This window comes from Oncorhynchus masou, chromosome 24 (genome assembly GCF_036934945.1).
Source record: "Oncorhynchus masou masou isolate Uvic2021 chromosome 24, UVic_Omas_1.1, whole genome shotgun sequence".
Classification (NCBI taxonomy): Eukaryota; Metazoa; Chordata; class Actinopteri; order Salmoniformes; family Salmonidae; genus Oncorhynchus; species Oncorhynchus masou.
In genome coordinates this window covers 78018372-78037296 of record NC_088235.1, presented here as the reverse complement: position 1 = coordinate 78037296, position 18925 = coordinate 78018372, and the positions used below count along the sequence as shown (strand labels likewise).

Here is an 18925-nt window from a genome sequence, read left to right as displayed (position 1 = left end):
AGCTTCGAGGCGAAATGTGGCATGAACTGCAGAACGTTGAACCTGCACGTCAAGCTCGTTACGGTTGACCCCGCTGTTACACTAGGCCTGAGGTAGTTCTCTGCAATAGGTGAGGGGATGTCAGCTGATGCATCCATATCATTCAACACATAAAAAGCCATTAATAACTGGCTAGCTATCCGAAGAACATGAATCTAGCTAAGCAAGAAGTTACTTAACTTGTGTGAGTGTAAACTATGGAATAGAATGGAGAACCCATTTGTTTATCATAGCAACATGTGATGGCAGCTAACTACTTTCCTCAATGAATGTCAGTTCAAATGCCTTTGGGGGTCAGGAGATTAGACATGGTATCCTTCGTGTGAGGCTCTAAATGTAGTCTGCCGGTTCTTTTTGTACATTAGCTTCTCGAAGAGGGAAGCTTTGTGAGTTCGGGGGAATCCCATATTTTCTTCCACTGAAAGTAAAAACAATGGTATTGCGGAAATGTTTGCTAGTTTGCTTGCTAATGTTGGATATATATCTAACTTGACCTCGAGCCTGTCGCTGCAGTGTCCACATTTTCACCCATCTTGTATGGTTTCGAGTTTTATTAACCGCTTATCTTTCTCATTCAGCATATGGACCAGAGCCGAAAGCGGCAGTGATACAGTATTATCGGGCATTACTTATTTGTATGTGTTGCTGTCGGCATCGGTTTACTTTAATACAAAGCCAAATATACTTATAACTAACACATTGCTCTATCCTTGTCCGAGCCATAGTTGGCGCTACTGCTAACACCTCTCCTGGTCTGGATCTTTGCTGTTGAAAATATCTTTTTAATCATGATGCATGCATCTGCCTATGTGACAAAGTTGGCACTTTCATCCGAACCGAACTAGTTATTTTTCGCCTTGTCCAGCCTTCAGGCTCCTCCACTAATACGTCAGAAGGTCATCAGCGGAAAAGGTCACAGGCAATGCAACCAAGATGGCGGCCTCCTTGTGTCATTGTTACCAGGTTAGTTGTCATTAAAACAGATTTTTCCACGTTGTCTTTTAACCATAAATAATTAACGTAATTTATTATTGAAAATAGCGATGGAATGCCTATATACTCGAAACGTCTTCTCCACTGCAATACGGTTTAACGCCGAATCAGACTAACTTAGTAACAAGACTTCTCTGAATGGAATCTTGTGTCATGCCGGTGTTTGGCCCTTGATTCATAACCGTATAAAATGTGTACCAAGCAGTAGTTTGTTGCTCTCTGTATGCACATTTCGAATATGCATCATTTACACTTTTGCACACTTATTTCAATAGCATAGACAGATGACATGGACATCGTTTACATGTGCAACAATTGAATGTGACAATTGTAACAATTAACAATTGTAACTAGTAGGTTGGAATCTGTTAATTTCATAAGCAATAAAAGCAATGTTGTTTGGGTAGCCTAGTGATTAGAGCGTTGGACTAGTAAGCAGAAGGTTGCAAGTTCAAACCCCCGAGCCGACAAGGTACAAATCTGTCGTTCTGCCCCTGAACAGGCCGTCATTGAAAATAAGCATTTGTTCTTAACTGACTTGCCTAGTTAAATAAAGGTTCATTTTTGCAATCATAATCTCTGTGGTGGCAATATCAATTATCTTGGGCACTTAAATTGTTGGTTTAACAAAGTTTCTCTGCCAATCATAATGTGGCCAGAACATAATTTTATAAATTATTTCTAATTGTGTATTTCTCTCTCCAGCTGTGTGTCAGAAGAAGTTTGCTTGTCTCCAGTCCTTCATATTTGCTCCTACACAACAGACCTTATGTATACAGGATATGTGGGTCTCTCACAAGTTCTTCACAGGTAACAGTGACTGTTCCGCTTGTGATAATCATTAATTTCGTACTAGTAGACAATTTGAATTGTACCCTACCTCCCTTCAGTTTTATATTTCAGAGTTCTTATTTTTTACATTCAAAGTGCAGCCTATGTGTAAATCCCATTTCTGCTTTAGCCAACAATTTACTGTTGTTGAATGCAGAAGTAGTCAGATAACCAAAATTCTTTGATTCCTATGCAGAAATACACAACCAAAAGTATGTGTACACCTGCTCGTCATACATCACATTCCAAAATCATGGTCATTAATATGGAGTTGGTCCCCCTTTGCTATAACAGCCTCCACTCTTCTGGGAAGGCTTTCCACTAGATGTTGGAACATTGCTGCGGGGACTTGCTTCCATTCAGCCACAAGAGCATTAGTGTGGTTGGGCACTGATATTGGGTGATTAGGCCTGGTTTGCAGTCGGTGTTCCAATTCATCCCAAAGGTGTTCGATAGGGTTGAAGTCAGGGCTGTGTACAGGCCAGTCAAGTTCTTCCACACCGATCTCAACAAACCATTTCAGTATGGACCGCTTCAGCACTCAACTGTCCCGTCCTGTGCGCTTGTGTGGGCTACCACTTCGCGGCTGAGCTGTTGTTGCTCCTAGACGTTTCCACTTCACAATAACAGCACTTCTAGTTGACCAGGCCAGGAATATGACAAACAGACTTGTTGGAGAAGTGGCATCATATGACGGTGCCACATTGAAAGTCACTGAGCTCTTCAGTAAGGACCTTCTGCTGGCAATGTTTTTCTATGGAGATTGCATGGCTGTGTGCTTGATTGTATACACCTGTCAGCAACAGGTGTGGCTAAAATAGCTGCATCCACAAATTTAAATGGGGTCTCCAGTGGAGGTCGACCGATTAATCGGAATAGCCGATAAATTAGGGCCGATATCAAGTTTTCATAACGATCAGAAATCTTTATTTTTGGACACCGATTTTGCCGATTTAAAAAAATAAATATATATATTTATTTATTTATTTATCTATATATATATTTATTTATTTATATATTTATTTATTTATTTTTAGAGTTCACCTTTATTTCAACTTTATTTAACTTGGCAAGTCAGTTAAGAACACATTCTTATTTCCAATGACGGCCTAGGAACGGTGGGTTAACTGCCTCGTTTAGGGGCAGAACGACAGATTTTCACCTTGTCAGCTTGGGGGATTCAATCTTGCAACCTTACAGTTAACTAGTCTAACGCTCTAACCACCTACCTCTCATTGCACTCCACGAGGAGACTGCCTGTTACGCGAGTGCAGTAAGCCAAGGTAAGTTGCTAGCTAGCAATAAACTTATCTTATAAAAATCAATCAATCATAATCACTAGTTAACTACACATGGTTGATGATATTACTAGTTTATCTAGCGTGTCCTGCGTTGCATATAATTGATGCGGTGTGAATCGTTGGTCCAATGTGTACCTAACCATAAACATCAATGCCTTTCTTAAAATCAATACACAGTAGTATATATTTTTAAATCTGCATATTTAGCTAAAAGAAATCCAGGTTAGCAGGCAATATTAACCAGGTGAAATTGTGTCACTTCTATTGCGTTCATTGCACGCAGAGTCAGTGTATATGCAACAGTTTGGGCCGCCTAATTTGCCAGAATTTTACATAATTATGACATAACATTGAAGGTTGTGCACAGGAACATTTAGATTAATGGATGCCACCCCTTAGATAAAATACAGAACGGTTCCGTATTTCACTGAAAGAATAAACATCTTGTTTTCGAGATAGTTTCCGGATTCGACCATATTAATGACCTAAGGCTTGTATTTCTGTGTGTTATGTTATAACTAAGTCTATGATTTGATAGAGCATTCTGACTGAGCGATGGTAGGCAGGAGCAGGCTCGTAAGCATTCATTCAAACAGCACTTTCATGCGTTTTGCCAGCAGCTCTTCGTTGTGCGTCAAGCATTGAGCTGTTTATGACTTCAAGCCTATCAACTCCCGAGATTAGGCTCGTGTAACCAGTGTGAAATGTCTAGCTAGTTAGCGGGGTGTGCGCTAATAGCGTTTCAAACGTCACTCGTGCTGAGACTTGATGTAGTTGTTCCCTTTGCTCTGCATGGGTAACGCTGCTTTGCGGGTGGCTGTTGTCGTTGTGTTCCTGGTTCAAGCCCAGGGAGGAGCGAGGAGAGGGATCAACGCTATACTGTTACACTGGCAATACTAAAGTGCCTATAAGAACATCCAATAGTCAAAGGTTAATGAAATACAAATGGGTATAGAGAGAAATAGTCCTATAATTCCTATAATAACTACAACCTAAAACTTCTTACCAGGGAATATTGAAGACTCGTGTTAAAAGGAACCACCAGCTTTCATATGTTCTCATGTTCTGAGCAAGGAACTGAAACATTAGCTTTCTTACATGGCACATATTGCACTTTTATTTTCTTCTCCAACACTTTGTTTTTGCATTATTTAAACCAAATTGAACATGTTTCATTATTTATTTGAGGCTAAATTGATTTTATTGATATATTACATTAAGTTATTCAGTTAATTCAGTGTTGTTGTAATTTTTATTATTACAAATGCATTTTAAAAATCGTCCGATTAATCAGTATCAGCTTTTTTTGATCCTCCAATAATCGGTATCGGTGTTGAAAAATCATAATCTGACGACCTCTCGTCTCCACATACTTTTGTATATATCGTATATGTTCCTCTTTCTCCAACTCACACAATGCCCATATCTCTCTCTAGGTACGGTATGCATCAGACAAGGGAGGTAGCCGAAAAGGCTTCTTTGGGGGGTTCTTGGACAACCTCAAACAGGAGCTCAGCAAGAACAAGGAAATGAAGGAGAACATCAAGAAGTTTCGCGAGGAGGCCAAAAAGTTGGAGGAATCAGAAGCACTGAAGCAAGCTCGGAGGAAATATGTGAGTGCTCCCATCCAGTGAACAGCTTTATTCCTTTATCTTCAGGTGGACATTTGTGGCCCAGCAAATAATTTGAAGCGCATGTCACACGTTTTTTCATTGTCACATTGGACAAAGGATGTTGTTAGGCAGGTTGGATTCAATAATTAATTGATTTCTTTCCTTCACTATTTTACTTTCTTCCTTAGCAAACCATAGAGTCTGAAACTGTGAAGACGTCTGAAGTTCTGAAGAAGAAGTTAGGGACCTTCTCAGAGACTGTGAAAGAGGTACATGGATTGCTGTTTAGTTACTCATCAGCCTTGATGACTAAACTTGAGCATGGTAAATGTAGAGCTGTATGTTATCAATTAAATGGAAACATTGACATGAATTACATAGGGCCATTGGAAAGTATTCAGACCCCTTAACTTTTTCCACATTTTGTTACATTACAGCCTTATTTTAAAATTGATTCAATTATTTTTTTCCTCTTGTTTTACCCAATAACGACAAAGCGAAAATAGGTTTCTAGAAATGTTTGCAAATGTATTAAAAATAAAAACATACCTTATTTACACAAGTATTCAGACCCTTTGCTATGAGACTCGAAATTGAGCTCAGGTGCATTTGTTTCCATTGATCATCCTTGAGATGTTTTTACAACTTAATTGGAGTCCACCTGTGGTAAACTAAATTGATTGATTTGAAAAGGCACACACCTGTCTATATAAAAGGTCCCACAGTTGACAGTGCATGTCAGAGCAAAAACCAAGCCATGAGGTTGAAGGAATTGTCCGTAGAGCTTCGAGACAGGATTGTGTTGAAGGCACAGATCTGGGGAAGATTACCAAAAAATATCTGCAGCATTGAAGGTCCCCAAGAAAACAGTGGCCTCCACCATTCTTACGTGGAAGAATTTTGGAACCACCAAGACTCTTCCAAGAGCTGGCCGCCTGTCAGTAAAACGCACATGACAGCCCACTTGGAGTTTTGCCAAAAGGTACTTAAAGACTCTGACCATGAGAAACAAAGTTATCTGGTCTGATGAAACCAAGATTGAACTCTTTGGCCTGAATGCCAAGCGTCACATGAACTATGGGGGTGGCAGCATCATGCTGTGGAGTTTGTTTTTCAGCGGCAGGGACTGCGAGACTAGTCAGGATCAAGGGAAAGATGAACCGAGTAAAGTACAGAGCGCTCAGGACCTCAGACTGGGGTGAAGATTCATCTTCCAACAGGACAATGACCCTAAGCACACAGCCAAGACAATGCAGAAGAGTCTTTGGAAAAAGTCTCTGAATGTCCTTGAGTGGCCCAGCCAGAGCCCAGACTTGAACCCGATCGAACGCCTCTGGAAAGACCTGAAATACCTGCGCAGCGACACTCCCCATCCAACCTGACAGCGCTTGAGAGGATCTACAGAGAATAATGGGAGAAACTCCCCAAATACAGGTGTGCCAAGCTTGTATCGTCATACCCAAGGAGACTCGAGGCTTATTTTGCTGCCAAAGGTGCTTCAAAGTACTGAGTAAAGGGTCTGAATACTTATGTAAATGTGATATTGCAGTTTGTAGTTTTTATACATTTGCAAAAATGTCTAAAAACCTGGTTTTGCTTTGTCATTATGGGGTATTGTGCGTAGATTGATGAGGGGGAAACTATTTAATCCATTTTAGAATAAGGCTGTAATATGAAAAAGGTTAAGGGGTCTGAATACTTTCAGAATGCACTGTATGTTGGTCTAGGCATTCGGCATGTCAACAGAAATGGTGTGTGAGTGTCTCAGACAAGAAGTTAGTATCTGTTTGTTTTTAGGGTCTGGAAGAGGTTAGTCGTACAGATATAGGGAGGAAGATCAAGGAGGGCGTGGAGGAAGCAGCGAAGACAGCCAAGACGTCTGCGGAGTCTGTGTCCAAGAGTGGAGAGAAACTGGGAAAGACCGGTGCCTTCAGGGCAATATCTCAGGTGAGAACTGGATAGGTTCTCCAAGGTCCAAAAGGACCAATTTAGCACTTCAAAGTCAAATACCGGGTTTGGTCATGTTCACTGCATTATAGCAATCACTTGCTCCATTTTTTTGTGTTGTCACTGCATAAACTAAGCAAGTCAAATGATCAGGAGGGAATGTACAGAAACAACCCATTGCTTCGGGAGCTCATCACAACAGCCCATGCATTTCCCTAAAACCTGCTGTATGTGCACATACAGGGTATAAAGAGTGTGAAGAAGGAGATTGATGATCTTAATCAGAGTGGGCCCTACCGGGCCCCCAAGAGACTACGGAAGAGGAGTGACTTTTCATCTAAGGCTGCAGAAAATGAGAACAAGGTCTTCGAGGCCAATGAGTACGTGCTGCCAGTCTCCCACCCTCATTCTGTTTCGGTAGAGCTCTAGATTTTCATTTGAGCAGAATTATCTTTAGAACTCAAAATGTGTGTCTGATAAGAGAATTTTGTTCTCCAGGTTCATAACCCAATTTAATTATATTACTCAGTCTGCAAACCAGAATTTGTAAGATCCCGGTCGAATGAAACAGACAGAGGCCCAGCTAAATAGTCAAAAAGGTTTACTCACGGGAACGTTCCAAAGTCAAGAATACAAAACAATTCATTTTATACTGACTTCTCACGCCCACACATTTACACAACCGCACACACACACACACACACACACACACACACAAACAGACGCACATATGCACACAAATAGACGCACACACATGTCCTGCTACCCAGCCGACAGGGATTAGTTACCTTGTTCTTGACACGTACTCCCTGTTCTCTCCCAATCTCTAGTCAGGTCGGCACCACGCTCAGACAGTCTGTGTTTATAATATCATAAATACATATTGTCTTTATCCTAATTGTGACGAGGACTACACATTTATTGATTATGATTTTATACATTCTAATCACTTCCATACAATTATTTGTTTCAGGGCGGAATATTCTAATCATTCAAATAACAGATCATTCTCACCTAACAGTGTCTCTGACAAGCTCAATATCACACCATATTTATCAGTGCCCAAATTGCACTTGCAAGTATAATTTGGATTCACAGTAAGGGTGAAAATCAGTTCTAGTCTAGATACGTGTGTGTGTAGTGGCATGGCCGTGAGCACTGAGCAGTGATCTGTTTTCCAGGGATGCCATGGGGGTGGTGCTGCACAAGGACTCCAAATGGTACGCACAGTGGAAGGACTTCAAGGATAACAACATGGTTTTTAACAGTAAGGACAGCCTGTCTCACTACCAGTTTGTTAATCTTTCTGATGTCTGCCGTAGTCATTGCAGTCTAAGTATCACCCTTTCCGAATCATAATGTAGGAAGATGATATGTTATTTATATGATGAGGACCGAGTAATTCCACTAAAATATGACATTATTGCTACATCAAAGAATGGTATGAATGTCTGCCGCTGTAAAACGTTTGTCCAGTAGATGGGGCTAAGTGTATAAACTACCAATCAGTGGCTTAGTGCTTGTTACTCTGCTGGGCGTTGTGCGTTTATCTTTACCAAGTGCCCTTTGTCCTTAACTTTTGACTCTACCTTGAACATTTCCAAATTCAAACTGTCGTCATGGTTGGAGGTCAGAAACGTTCCGCTCTCCAAAATCCTAGTCATGAGGGTGCACAATGTGAAGGGATCCAAACCTAGTGTAGATGGGGATCCCTCTGCTCGCTGATTGACTGCTGTATCAGACTGGTGGACAGTGTCCTGCTCCTATTAAAATCTTGGTGCTAATGGGCCCTCACTAACGAGCAGCAGGTAATGGGAGCCCAGGGACTTCCTAGGGTTCGGGTATGAGAGACTGGTGAACAGTGTCCTGCTCCTATTAAAATCTTGGTGCTAATGGGCCCTCACTAACGAGCAGCAGGTAATGGGAGCCCAGGGACTTCCTAGGGTTCGGGTATGAGAGACTGGTGAACAGTGTCCTGCTCCTATTAAAATCTTGGTGCTAATGGGCCCTCACTAACGAGCAGCAGGTAATGGGAGCCCAGGGACTTCCTAGGGTTCGGGTATGAGAGACTGGTGGACAGTGTCCTGCTCCTATTAAAATCTTGGTGCTAATGGGCCGTCACTAACGAGCAGCAGGTAATGGGAGCCCAGGGACTTCCTAGGGTTCGGGTATGAGAGACTGGTGAACAGTGTCCTGCTCCTATTAAAATCTTGGTGCTAATGGGCCGTCACTAACGAGCAGCAGGTAATGGGAGCCCAGGGACTTCCTAGGGTTCGGGTATGAGAGACTGGTGAACAGTGTCCTGCTCCTATTAAAATCTTGGTGCTAATGGGCCGTCACTAACGAGCAGCAGGTAATGGGAGCCCAGGGACTTCCTAGGGTTCGGGTATGAGAGACTGGTGAACAGTGTCCTGCTCCTATTAAAATCTTGGTGCTAATGGGCCGTCACTAACGAGCAGCAGGTAATGGGAGCCCAGGGACTTCCTAGGGTTCGGGTATGAGAGACTGGTGAACAGTGTCCTGCTCCTATTAAAATCTTGGTGCTAATGGGCCGTCACTAACGAGCAGCAGGTAATGGGAGCCCAGGGACTTCCTAGGGTTCGGGTATGAGAGACTGGTGAACAGTGTCCTGCTCCTATTAAAATCTTGGTGCTAATGGGCCCTCACTAACGAGCAGCAGGTAATGGGAGCCCAGGGACTTCCTAGGGTTCGGGTATGAGAGACTGGGGAGCAGTGTCTTCTTTTTTACTAGGCGCCTTGAAAATGACTGTTCCTGTTGTGGGTTTTCACCGTAGCCGTATACAGGGAGCGAGCAATTAAGTATTACCGAAGGAAACTGCACAGACTATAAATCATGTTTCTGACTTGTGAAAAGTAGCTATGATTAACACTAAGGACATTGTGCAAAGTCAATAGAAATGAATTGTATCAAGTTTCTTTCTTATTGTCACATCACAACTTGCCTGACACTGTAAATACATAATGGAATCCAATCTGGGTATGTTGGTACTCCGTGTGTTATCAGAGAATGTGCCAGCGATGTACAGTAAGCAATCAATCACACAGCAGAGCGATACTGTACAACAACCCACAGCTCAGTCCCTGTGTTTGATCCATACGATACAACTCAATGCCCTGACCTTGGGGTAACACTACTGGTGCTGAGTCCAAACGACATCTTCCCCCAAGCCTGTTACTCTTTGTTTGACTTTGAGGCACTGCAATTAAATGAGACGACTCACCTTTTGCGCTCTCTTCCCAGGGTTCTTCGAAATGAAGATGAAGTATGATGAGAGCGAGAATGCCCTCGTCAGAGCGTCTCGTGCCGTCACAGATAAAATGACCGACATCCTGGGTAACCTACTAACTTCTCCATGCCACCAACACTAACCCCAATCACGTATTTGGTAGTTGGGCTCGGTCTTTGTTCTTGTTTTAAAGTTGTGTGTATGTCTGGTCAGGTGGGCTCTTCTCCAAGACCGAGATGTCTGAGGTGCTGACAGAGATTCTGAAGGTGGATCCGTCATTTGACAAAGATGTCTTTCTCAAGCAGTGTGAATTTGACATCATACCCAACGTCCTGGAGGTAAAGAAATATCTTTCCTCCCTTGACATTGGTGCTGTACAGATTGTGTTGAAGGCATACAATAGGAAAACGGGTTTCTCGTTTTGAGCTGAAGATAATTGGGGGGCAAAAACCTTCCATGTAACAGTTGTATGTCACTGCAGTTAATAGAGACACTATACACATTTTTCTATCTGCGATCTTGAACATTACTTGAAACGTTAGTCTCAGTCTCACTTAAATCTGATGAATATCCAGACAAATTGTAAAATCAATGGAGCACTTCTTTATGTGCAGATACATTTTATTGTTTTGTTTTTTTTGTCTATGTCTGCAGTGCCTCTTGAGTTGTGGGTATCACCCTACTCTGACCTCTCTGTCTGCATTACCTCTCTGTCTTTCTGTCTGCAGGCCATGATCCGAGGGGAGCTGGAGGTTCTGAAGGACTGGTGTTATGAAGCCGTAAGCACTTTTTTTATTGACCAGTTTATCGACTATTCATTTGGACACCGGCTGAAGATGAATTGATTCTTTTTGAAGTACTGTAAATGTAGACCTGCGATAGTGATGTTGAGATTTTCAGTCATTTTTTTCCCCCTGCCCTTGCTGTTCTTAACCCACACCTCTCTGTCTTATGTGTAGACTTACAGCCAGCTGGCCCACCCCATTCAACAGGCCAAGGCTATGGGCCTGCAGTTCCACTCTAAGATCCTGGACATAGACAACATTGATGTGAGTTACCCGAGGCCTTTTACGACAGTCTCATCGTAATATTTGTTTGTGGGATTTGCTTTTCTAATAGTGTGTTTTAATTGTGTGTGTTCAGCTGGCCATGGGGAAGATGATGGAACAGGGTCCGGTGCTGATCATCACCTTCCAGGCCCAGCTGGTCATGGTGATCCGCAACACTAAAGGAGACGTCATAGAGGGAGACCCTGTGAGTAGAATACACCCTCCATCTTTACTCTGGAAATGAGGATCAATTGTAAAAGTATTCAAACAGGGCTCTATTTGTCTCTGAGCTTGGCTAATCAGACATGGCAATGTTTCAGACCTGGGGGTGCATCTCTTATAGTCTAAAGTGGCTTCCTCCCTTTGTCTTTCGAAGGAGTGAAAGAGAGGGAGCCAGACTAGTCTATTGAGGCCCTGCCGACTGTCAGCCAGACTCCACATGAAAGCCTCCTGAGCTGTAAATCTGTCTGATAGGCCAGTGAGGGCACCTTGGGGAGTCTTTAGATTGGAGGAGGAGGAGGGGGGGGGCATAATGGGAGGGCATCCACTCAGCCGCAGGAAACTGGCACTCCCTCAGTCTACCGCAAGGCACTACCAGGGGATTTAGGGAGGCTGTTTTATTTGTTCTATTGTTGATGACACAACTTTTTCCCCCCCTTGTCTCTCACTGAGAGGATAAGATGGCAGGAGGGATGGCTAGCAGGGAGGGTTGTACACTTTAGACACCTGCTCAAAAGCATTGAGAAGTGACTTAATTTTCATATTGCCAATACCTTTGTCTGTTTGACCCACAGGACAAGGTGCTGAGGATGATGTACGTGTGGGCCCTGTGTCGAGACCAAGAGGAGCTGAACCCCTACGCAGCCTGGAGACTCCTGGATATCTCTGCCTCCAGCACTGAACAGATCCTCTGAGACCAACACACACATACACCCAGGGCTGGAAGACTGAGGAGAAGAGGAGGCGGGCTGGACGGGAGAGTATGGAATTACCACAGGGACGTGAACAAGCAGTGCTGACCATTTCAGCAACCCAGCGAACTCCTCCTCCAGCATGGTTTTGGGTGGCCCAATTTGGACTGCTTCTTATGGCTGCCCCTCATGTACCAGACTGGCAGTGTTCACAGACCAGGATGGAAGAGACCCAGACTGGATAGACCTGTGTTCCTACTGGGTGACTCTAGGGGCAGTAGTCCACTCAGAGCAGTCGCCCTGTCCTTCTGTCTGTCACACCATGGTCAGATAAGTTGATACTGTCCTCCTCCTCTCCCAGACATAATTATGTTAACTGGAGGTTTGAGGATAAAGTGAAGGGTGTCTTTAATGCTTCTCTGTCGATCCCTTCCTAGTTTGGGGAGGACATTTTGGATGCCATGTGGTCTACCATTGAATTGAGAAAATCTATATTTATTATATTAAAAAGAAAGCCCCTGCTTCACCTTCAGACATTTTGGTTGAGGAGTTCTTTTGTACCCATCTGCTGTAAAATGTTTAGGCTTGCCTTAAATAAACCTGGAATTATCTGCTGATATTTTTGACGGCAAGCTGTTTATTATTAAAAACTCAATGAATTGGGACTTCAATGTATGTATGGCATGAGCTCTTTTTTTTTTGAGGACACAAATCCTAAAAGGTTTTCTGTTGCACCAAATATTAACACTATTGTTTTAGTGTCACTAATTAGCATTCAGCCATTTAGCATCTGTGAACTTGGTGGTATGGCACACAGTAGATTTGGAATTCCATTGTTTTTATTAAGGCCTCCAAACAACGCCATGCTACTAAACGGTCCTAACACAATGGTGCCACACAAGGGGCTAGTCAGACCTAATTATTAATAGAGACAGATGTTTATGTACACGTGGATCCACCACTCTTCTGACAACTCATTGTATTGTGATTTGCTGGTATGTCAGTGTATGTCATACTTGAGCGTTTGTTTTTATATCAAGCCCACTTGGCATAGACCGAAGGCTCCACATACTGGTGATTTTTATGATGGTAGTTTCTCATTACGTCATGGCCAAAATGAGTCAACTTAATAAACTTTTCTGAATTACAACTGTGTTATTTGTTTATGATTTGTTTTTAATGCCAAACTTGTTTTGGTTTATGTAACTTGTTGAACTTCAGCCCATTAGTGTCATAACAGGTAACATAAAACTTCACAAGAACCCAAACTAGTTTAGCAGTGAGAGAAACAAGATCATGCTTTCAGGGAGTTTGTGGCATTCTAACCATTTTTACAGGGGGGTGGGGGTCTAGTAAAATACTATGCATATGGCAGATGGCTGCCATTTTGAAACCTGAGAATGAGCACACTTGTAAAGTTTCCCAACTGAGGATGTGAACGCTTTTTATTCTCTGACTGAAGAACAAAATATATTTCAAAACAGAGACAATATGCTCTATAGACTCCTTGTAAACCAGTGTCCTTACTTGTCCTTTCCTGCATGTGAAAGTCTGACTGTAGAGTGTGCTACAATACATGGAAAGTGGGCCTTATCATGACTGATGTCACCCATTACCCCTGTGAGGCGTCCAGCACAGCTGGAATGCAGAGGTGCGGGGCTTGCTGACGACAGTGGGTGGATGTGGATGCTACCAGATCTGATGCACCAGGATTGATTACCTGGGCCTTGGGAAAATTGATGAACAAGCTCACCTCCTGCCTATTGATTCATACATGGTAGTAAGTAGCCAACCTATTTCAGGGCTGTCTGTGATGACGGATCCCCCTAGCTGGTGTGCTACACAATTGAGATGGTTTGGGATGAGTTGGACTGCAGAGTGAAGGAAAAGCAGCCAACAAGTGCTCAGCATTTGTGGGAACTCCTTCAAGACTTGGAGAAGCATTCCTCATGAAACTGGTTGAGAGAATGTCAAGAGTGCGCAAAGCTTTCATGGCAAAGGGTGGCTAGTTTGAAGAATCTCATATGTATATACAGTGCCTTGCGAAAGTATTCGGCCCCCTTGAACTTTGCGACCGGTTGCCACATTTCAGGCTTCAAACATAAAGATATAAAACTGTATTTTTTTGTGAAGAATTAACAACAAGTGGGACACAATCATGAAGTGGAACGACATTTATTGGATATTTCAAACTTTTTTAACAAATCAAAAACTGAAAAATTGGGCGTGCAACAATTTTTTAGGAGCAACAACAGCTCACCAGAAAAGTTGTAGGCCACACAAGCTCACAGAATGGGACCGCCGAGTGCTGTTGCGTGTAAAATTAGTCTGTCCTCGGTTGCAACACTCTCAACCGACTTCCAAACTGACTCTGGAAGCAACGTCAGCACAATAACTGTTTGTCGGGAGCTTCATAAAATGGGTTTCCATGGCTGAGCAGTCGCACACAAGTCTAAGATCACCATGCCCAATGCCAAGCGTCGTCTGCAGTGGAATAAAGCTCACCACCATTGGACTTTGGAGCAGTGGAAATGCGTTCTCTGGAGTGATGAACCACTCTTCACCATCTTGCAGTCTGACGGATGAATCTGGGTTTGGCAGATACCAGGAGAATGCTACCTGCCCCAATGAATAGTGCCAACTGTTAAGTTCGGTGGAGAAGGAATAATGGTCTGGGGCTGTTTTTCATGGTTTGGGCTAGGTCCCTTAGTTCCAGTGAAGGGAAATCTTAATGCAACAGCATACAATTAAATTCTAGACAATTCTGTGCTTCTAACTTTGTGGCAACAGTTTGGGGAAGGCCCTTTTCTGTTTCAGCATGACAATGCCCCCGTGCACAAATCGAGGTCCATACAGAAATGGTTTGTTGAGATCAGTGTGGAAGAACTTGACTGGCCTGCAAGTTGGCTGGATGTCCTACGGATGGTGGACCATTGTTGATACACAAGGGAAACTGTTGAGCGTGAAACCCAGCAGCGTTGCAGTTCTTGACACAAACCGGTGCGCCTGGCACGTACTACCATTCCCCGTTCAAAGGTACTTACATTTTTGTTTTCTTACCCATTCACCTTCTGAATAGCACAAACACAATCCATGTCTCAATTGTCTCAAGGCTTAAAAAATCATTAATTTTCACTGATTGAAGTGGATTTATCAAGTGACATCAATAAGGGATCATAGCTTTCAGCTGGATTCACCTGGCCAGTCTATGTCATGGAAAGAGCAGGTGTCCTTAATGTCTTGTACACTCAGTGTACTTTCGATATCCACTTTTCATCAGTTATCTTCCTTAGTTGAGGGACACCAAACCAATTGGAATGCATTTCATGGAAGTTGACTGAAAAGTAATTCCTCAAGTCAGTTGACTATAGCATTCAATTCACTACCACTTGTGGGCAAAGCTATATTATTTTACGTGATATATTCAGTATTCATGGTTATAGTCAGGCAAATGGCCATCTCTGACACTTGCCCAGCTGTGAAGTTTAAGTTTTTCTTGCCTGTCATTCTTAAATAAAGGTTAAATATATTTTTTCATAAAAATACAATTATTCTATCAATTTAATCTCAGTCTCTACCTCCTTTTCTGATGCTCTATTAAGTTGGCTGTAATTGAGTTCCCCCAGCACCCTTCTCCCTATCCAGCAACACCCTCTCCTTTATCCCTCTATTTGTAATAGACAAAGTGCCAGAGGTGAGCAAGCCAGTGAGGAGAAACCTCAATCTCTCAGGTAAAAACCAGGAGTACGTTTCTCAGTTGTCATCATGTTGTTGAAGTGTTCCCTCTGGAAAAGAGCCTCCGAATCATTAAGCTTTTGGAGACCAGACAACTAAAGATCCGTCTACTTGTCTTGAGTGGACCATACTTCTCTGAATGGTCTAGGAGAGAGAGAAAGAGAGAGAGCGTGTGTGTGTGAGAGCTGCCGTGTGCGGTGGTGGCTGTGTCCGTGACTGTCTATGGTCGGAGCACAGTAACAAGGCAGTGTGCTGTACACCAGAGAGTAGGCACAGTGGGACTGGTAGTTGATTTGTCTGTCTGGGCACAGTCATTCTTCATCCCTCTCACTGGGTTTCTCATTATCCCGAGTCTCCAGATTCAGTCTCATTAAGGCCATGGTCTTATTGGTGTTCTGTAATACACTTTCAAGGTTAAATCACATTCATCTTTTAATACGTCAACTTGCAGGAAGGTAGTGGCATTATCTTGGTCTAAAAATGCTGATAATGGATGTTCCTCTGCAACTTCCTCAGTTTTTTGAGGGGATATTGCTTTTTATTACAATGACTTGTTCTTAAAAGTTATCTTCCTCATCTCCTCATTCTCATCTTTTCATAAAGACAATCTTGTTATTGCTTGAGTGATGCTCTCCAGAACTTTCCAGCTTAGCTACTTTTTGTCCTCATCAAATCCCCTGTCCAATAATAACATCTCATTTTCATACCTCTCCTCTCCTATAAGATAAGCCAGCGATATCAGATGGGTGGGAAAACCATCTGTCATGAATATATCTATCACTAATTGAGTAGAGAGGCCATTTTAGATTCTGATTCTTTGTTTTGCATTGGAGATCAGGGTCTAGGATAGTGTGTGACATCGGCACGCCTGCTCAGCACTAATGTGTTAGGACTGTGCACTGACCAGTCTCCTCTCTGTCCCTGTCATCTTGGCGGAGAGACGAGGAGGACCGGGGGAAGGGTGGACGTGCCGTAACTCACAGCCCGCACATTAGCATCAGGCGCAGAGGAGAACAGCCAAGCTTGGACGCAATCTCTCTCTCGCCCGTGCACACGCACACACACACACACACACACACACACACACACACACACACACACACACACACACACACACACACACACACACACACACACACACACACACACACACACACACACACACACACACACACACACACACACACACACACATACATACACATACACACACACACACAGAGTTCTTCAATTGTGAGGGTGGATTCTTTACGAGAATCCATGATTCTGCTGTGAGAAAGGAGAACAGATCCTGTTTTCATCCATCTGAGTGTCTCCTTCCCCTTGAGCCTCTGTTGGTGCTGTTTAGGGCGGCCATTTTTCAGTAGATTTAGTGGCCAGTCATATCTGCCTTTGTCAGGAGGGAGACAAAGAGGATTTCTGTTAAAGTACAAAAGGATCCGGGCTGTAAATACAACTTCCTGTCTTAACCAGACACAAATGGCTTCATAAGTTGTCTGGGAGAGTCAGCCACGGGCATTATCTTTTGGCAGAGGCCCCAGACAGTGTACCTGGGATGCATTATTGTACACCGCTTACTGTCTGTATAAGCTGGTGCATGAATATCAAAGGGATGGGTTTGTAATTGAAATCATTTACCCAGGTGAGAGGATGTTGTGCCAACATGTTAGACTGTATTTCTCTTTCAGTATGAACATTTAGTGACCAGGCATCATTCCATCATGATGGAAATAATGGAATAGGTTTTGAGGTTGAGTGAAAGGAGAGAGAAGAGAAGCCTTGTCTGTGTTGGGGGTTGCCATACACCAGCCATCTGTATCTTTGTGAGTAATATGTGTGGGGGCTCCCCTTCCCTTCCCTCAAGCTATTGTTTGCTCTGGTTCAACGACAGTAAGAGTAAATCAGTGTGTGGAGCAGTGGGGTGGACCACAGGGTAGCCCCGTCCCTGCTCTCAGTGCTCTATCAATAACCCTAATAGTGATGGAGGTGCTATTGGATTAAGTTTCCACTCCGCTCAGCCCCAGGCACTATTATCAGTTATTACAGAGACCCACTAAATCATGACAGGGCAGACCCTCAACACCACCAGGCATTCATTAACGTGTAGGATCTGCTGGGAGGTAACTCAAGTCAGGAGGATCCCCTCCATAGAGAAACCATGGGGAGAACCAGATGGAGAGACAGCCCAAATAGCAATTACTTGAAGCAGTGGGCTATTGAGCTGGGCTAGAGCAAAACCTGCAGCTCGCCAGTGCAAGGGGTTGGTGACCACTGTTTTAATAAAGAGACAAGTAAACTAGAAATGTTGCGATACATTTTTCTACTCTAAGATGGGAGGATAAGATGAAAGATAGGATGAAATATAGACCAGGAGTTCAAATGAGACTGAGAAGGTAGTTGAGAGGCTGTATGCTAGCCAGGTGTTCTGACGGGTGAAATGGACTAGGTTAAGTGCAGATATGCATTCAAAAAGTACAGTGGTTTCCCCTTAGTCTGGTTGGTTTGCTGTACTTTACTATTAGCATGACTGTGAAATGACAGGAGGGATAAAACATGGCGCTCCCATCATCAATAGTAATGGAGGTCAGGGTTATATAGTGAGCAGCAGGTGATATCCATTTGACAGCTGAAGGATGTGCGTGAGAATGAGTATGAGGAGGGGGAAAGCGTTGAAGAAAGTTTAACTGCTAACGGTCAGGTCTTTAGTCAGACTTAAAGACCAGTTGAGTGACTTTACAAGAACTAGCAAGGCAACCATGTCACCACAATTGGCTACAGCTGGCTTTGCTCAGCACAATTTACTGTATTTCATTAAGGATTCGTTGAGAGATTGAGAGAGTGTTGGGGTTATAGTGAACTACACACAATTAATTCATTATAGGGAAGTATAGAATTAGTTTAAAGAACTGAACCCATAGTTGTATTTATTGTATTCATTGTACTGTAATTATATGGTATAGTATTTATCAGTCATAATAGTGTCTTTCATTTATTAAAAATGGCTAATTAGCACTGTGACTTACATAACTATGCATGCTAATTCCAGATGTTGAAATCTATGATTTAGCACTTTTAGGTAATAGTGACTTATTATTCCTGGAATATTGAGGTCCCATAGTGTCATACTGTTAAAAAACCCAATAGGCGAGTCCAGCCCTGATTTCCCTTAAAGACTAAAGATGGTAAAACCTTGTGGGGTTTCATTTTTAAATCTGTAGTACTTCCTGTACTTTGTAAGTAACTACTGTATCTCTGTAT

The 18925-nt window shown here is 42.9% G+C and overlaps 1 protein-coding gene across 2 annotated transcripts; it reads left to right on the top strand.

Moving 5' to 3' along the window:
• The first annotated feature begins 191 nt into the window (after window positions 1–191).
• On the top strand, window positions 192–13082 carry timm44 (translocase of inner mitochondrial membrane 44 homolog (yeast)). Of its 2 annotated transcripts, XM_064935037.1 has the most exons (14): window positions 193–223; window positions 905–1002; window positions 1738–1842; window positions 4601–4777; window positions 4966–5046; window positions 6575–6724; window positions 6968–7104; window positions 7906–7991; window positions 9987–10079; window positions 10186–10310; window positions 10701–10751; window positions 10932–11021; window positions 11116–11226; window positions 11816–13082. In XM_064935037.1, the coding sequence occupies exons 2-14, from the start codon at window positions 973–975 to the stop codon at window positions 11933–11935; spliced, it is 1356 nt and encodes a 451-aa protein (XP_064791109.1). In that variant the 5' UTR covers window positions 193–223; window positions 905–972; the 3' UTR covers window positions 11936–13082. The 2 variants fall into 2 exon arrangements, with proteins under 2 accessions (XP_064791110.1, XP_064791109.1); XM_064935038.1 differs by lacking the exon at window positions 1738–1842 and having other exon boundaries at window positions 192–223.
• The last annotated feature ends 5843 nt before the right edge of the window (window positions 13083–18925 follow it).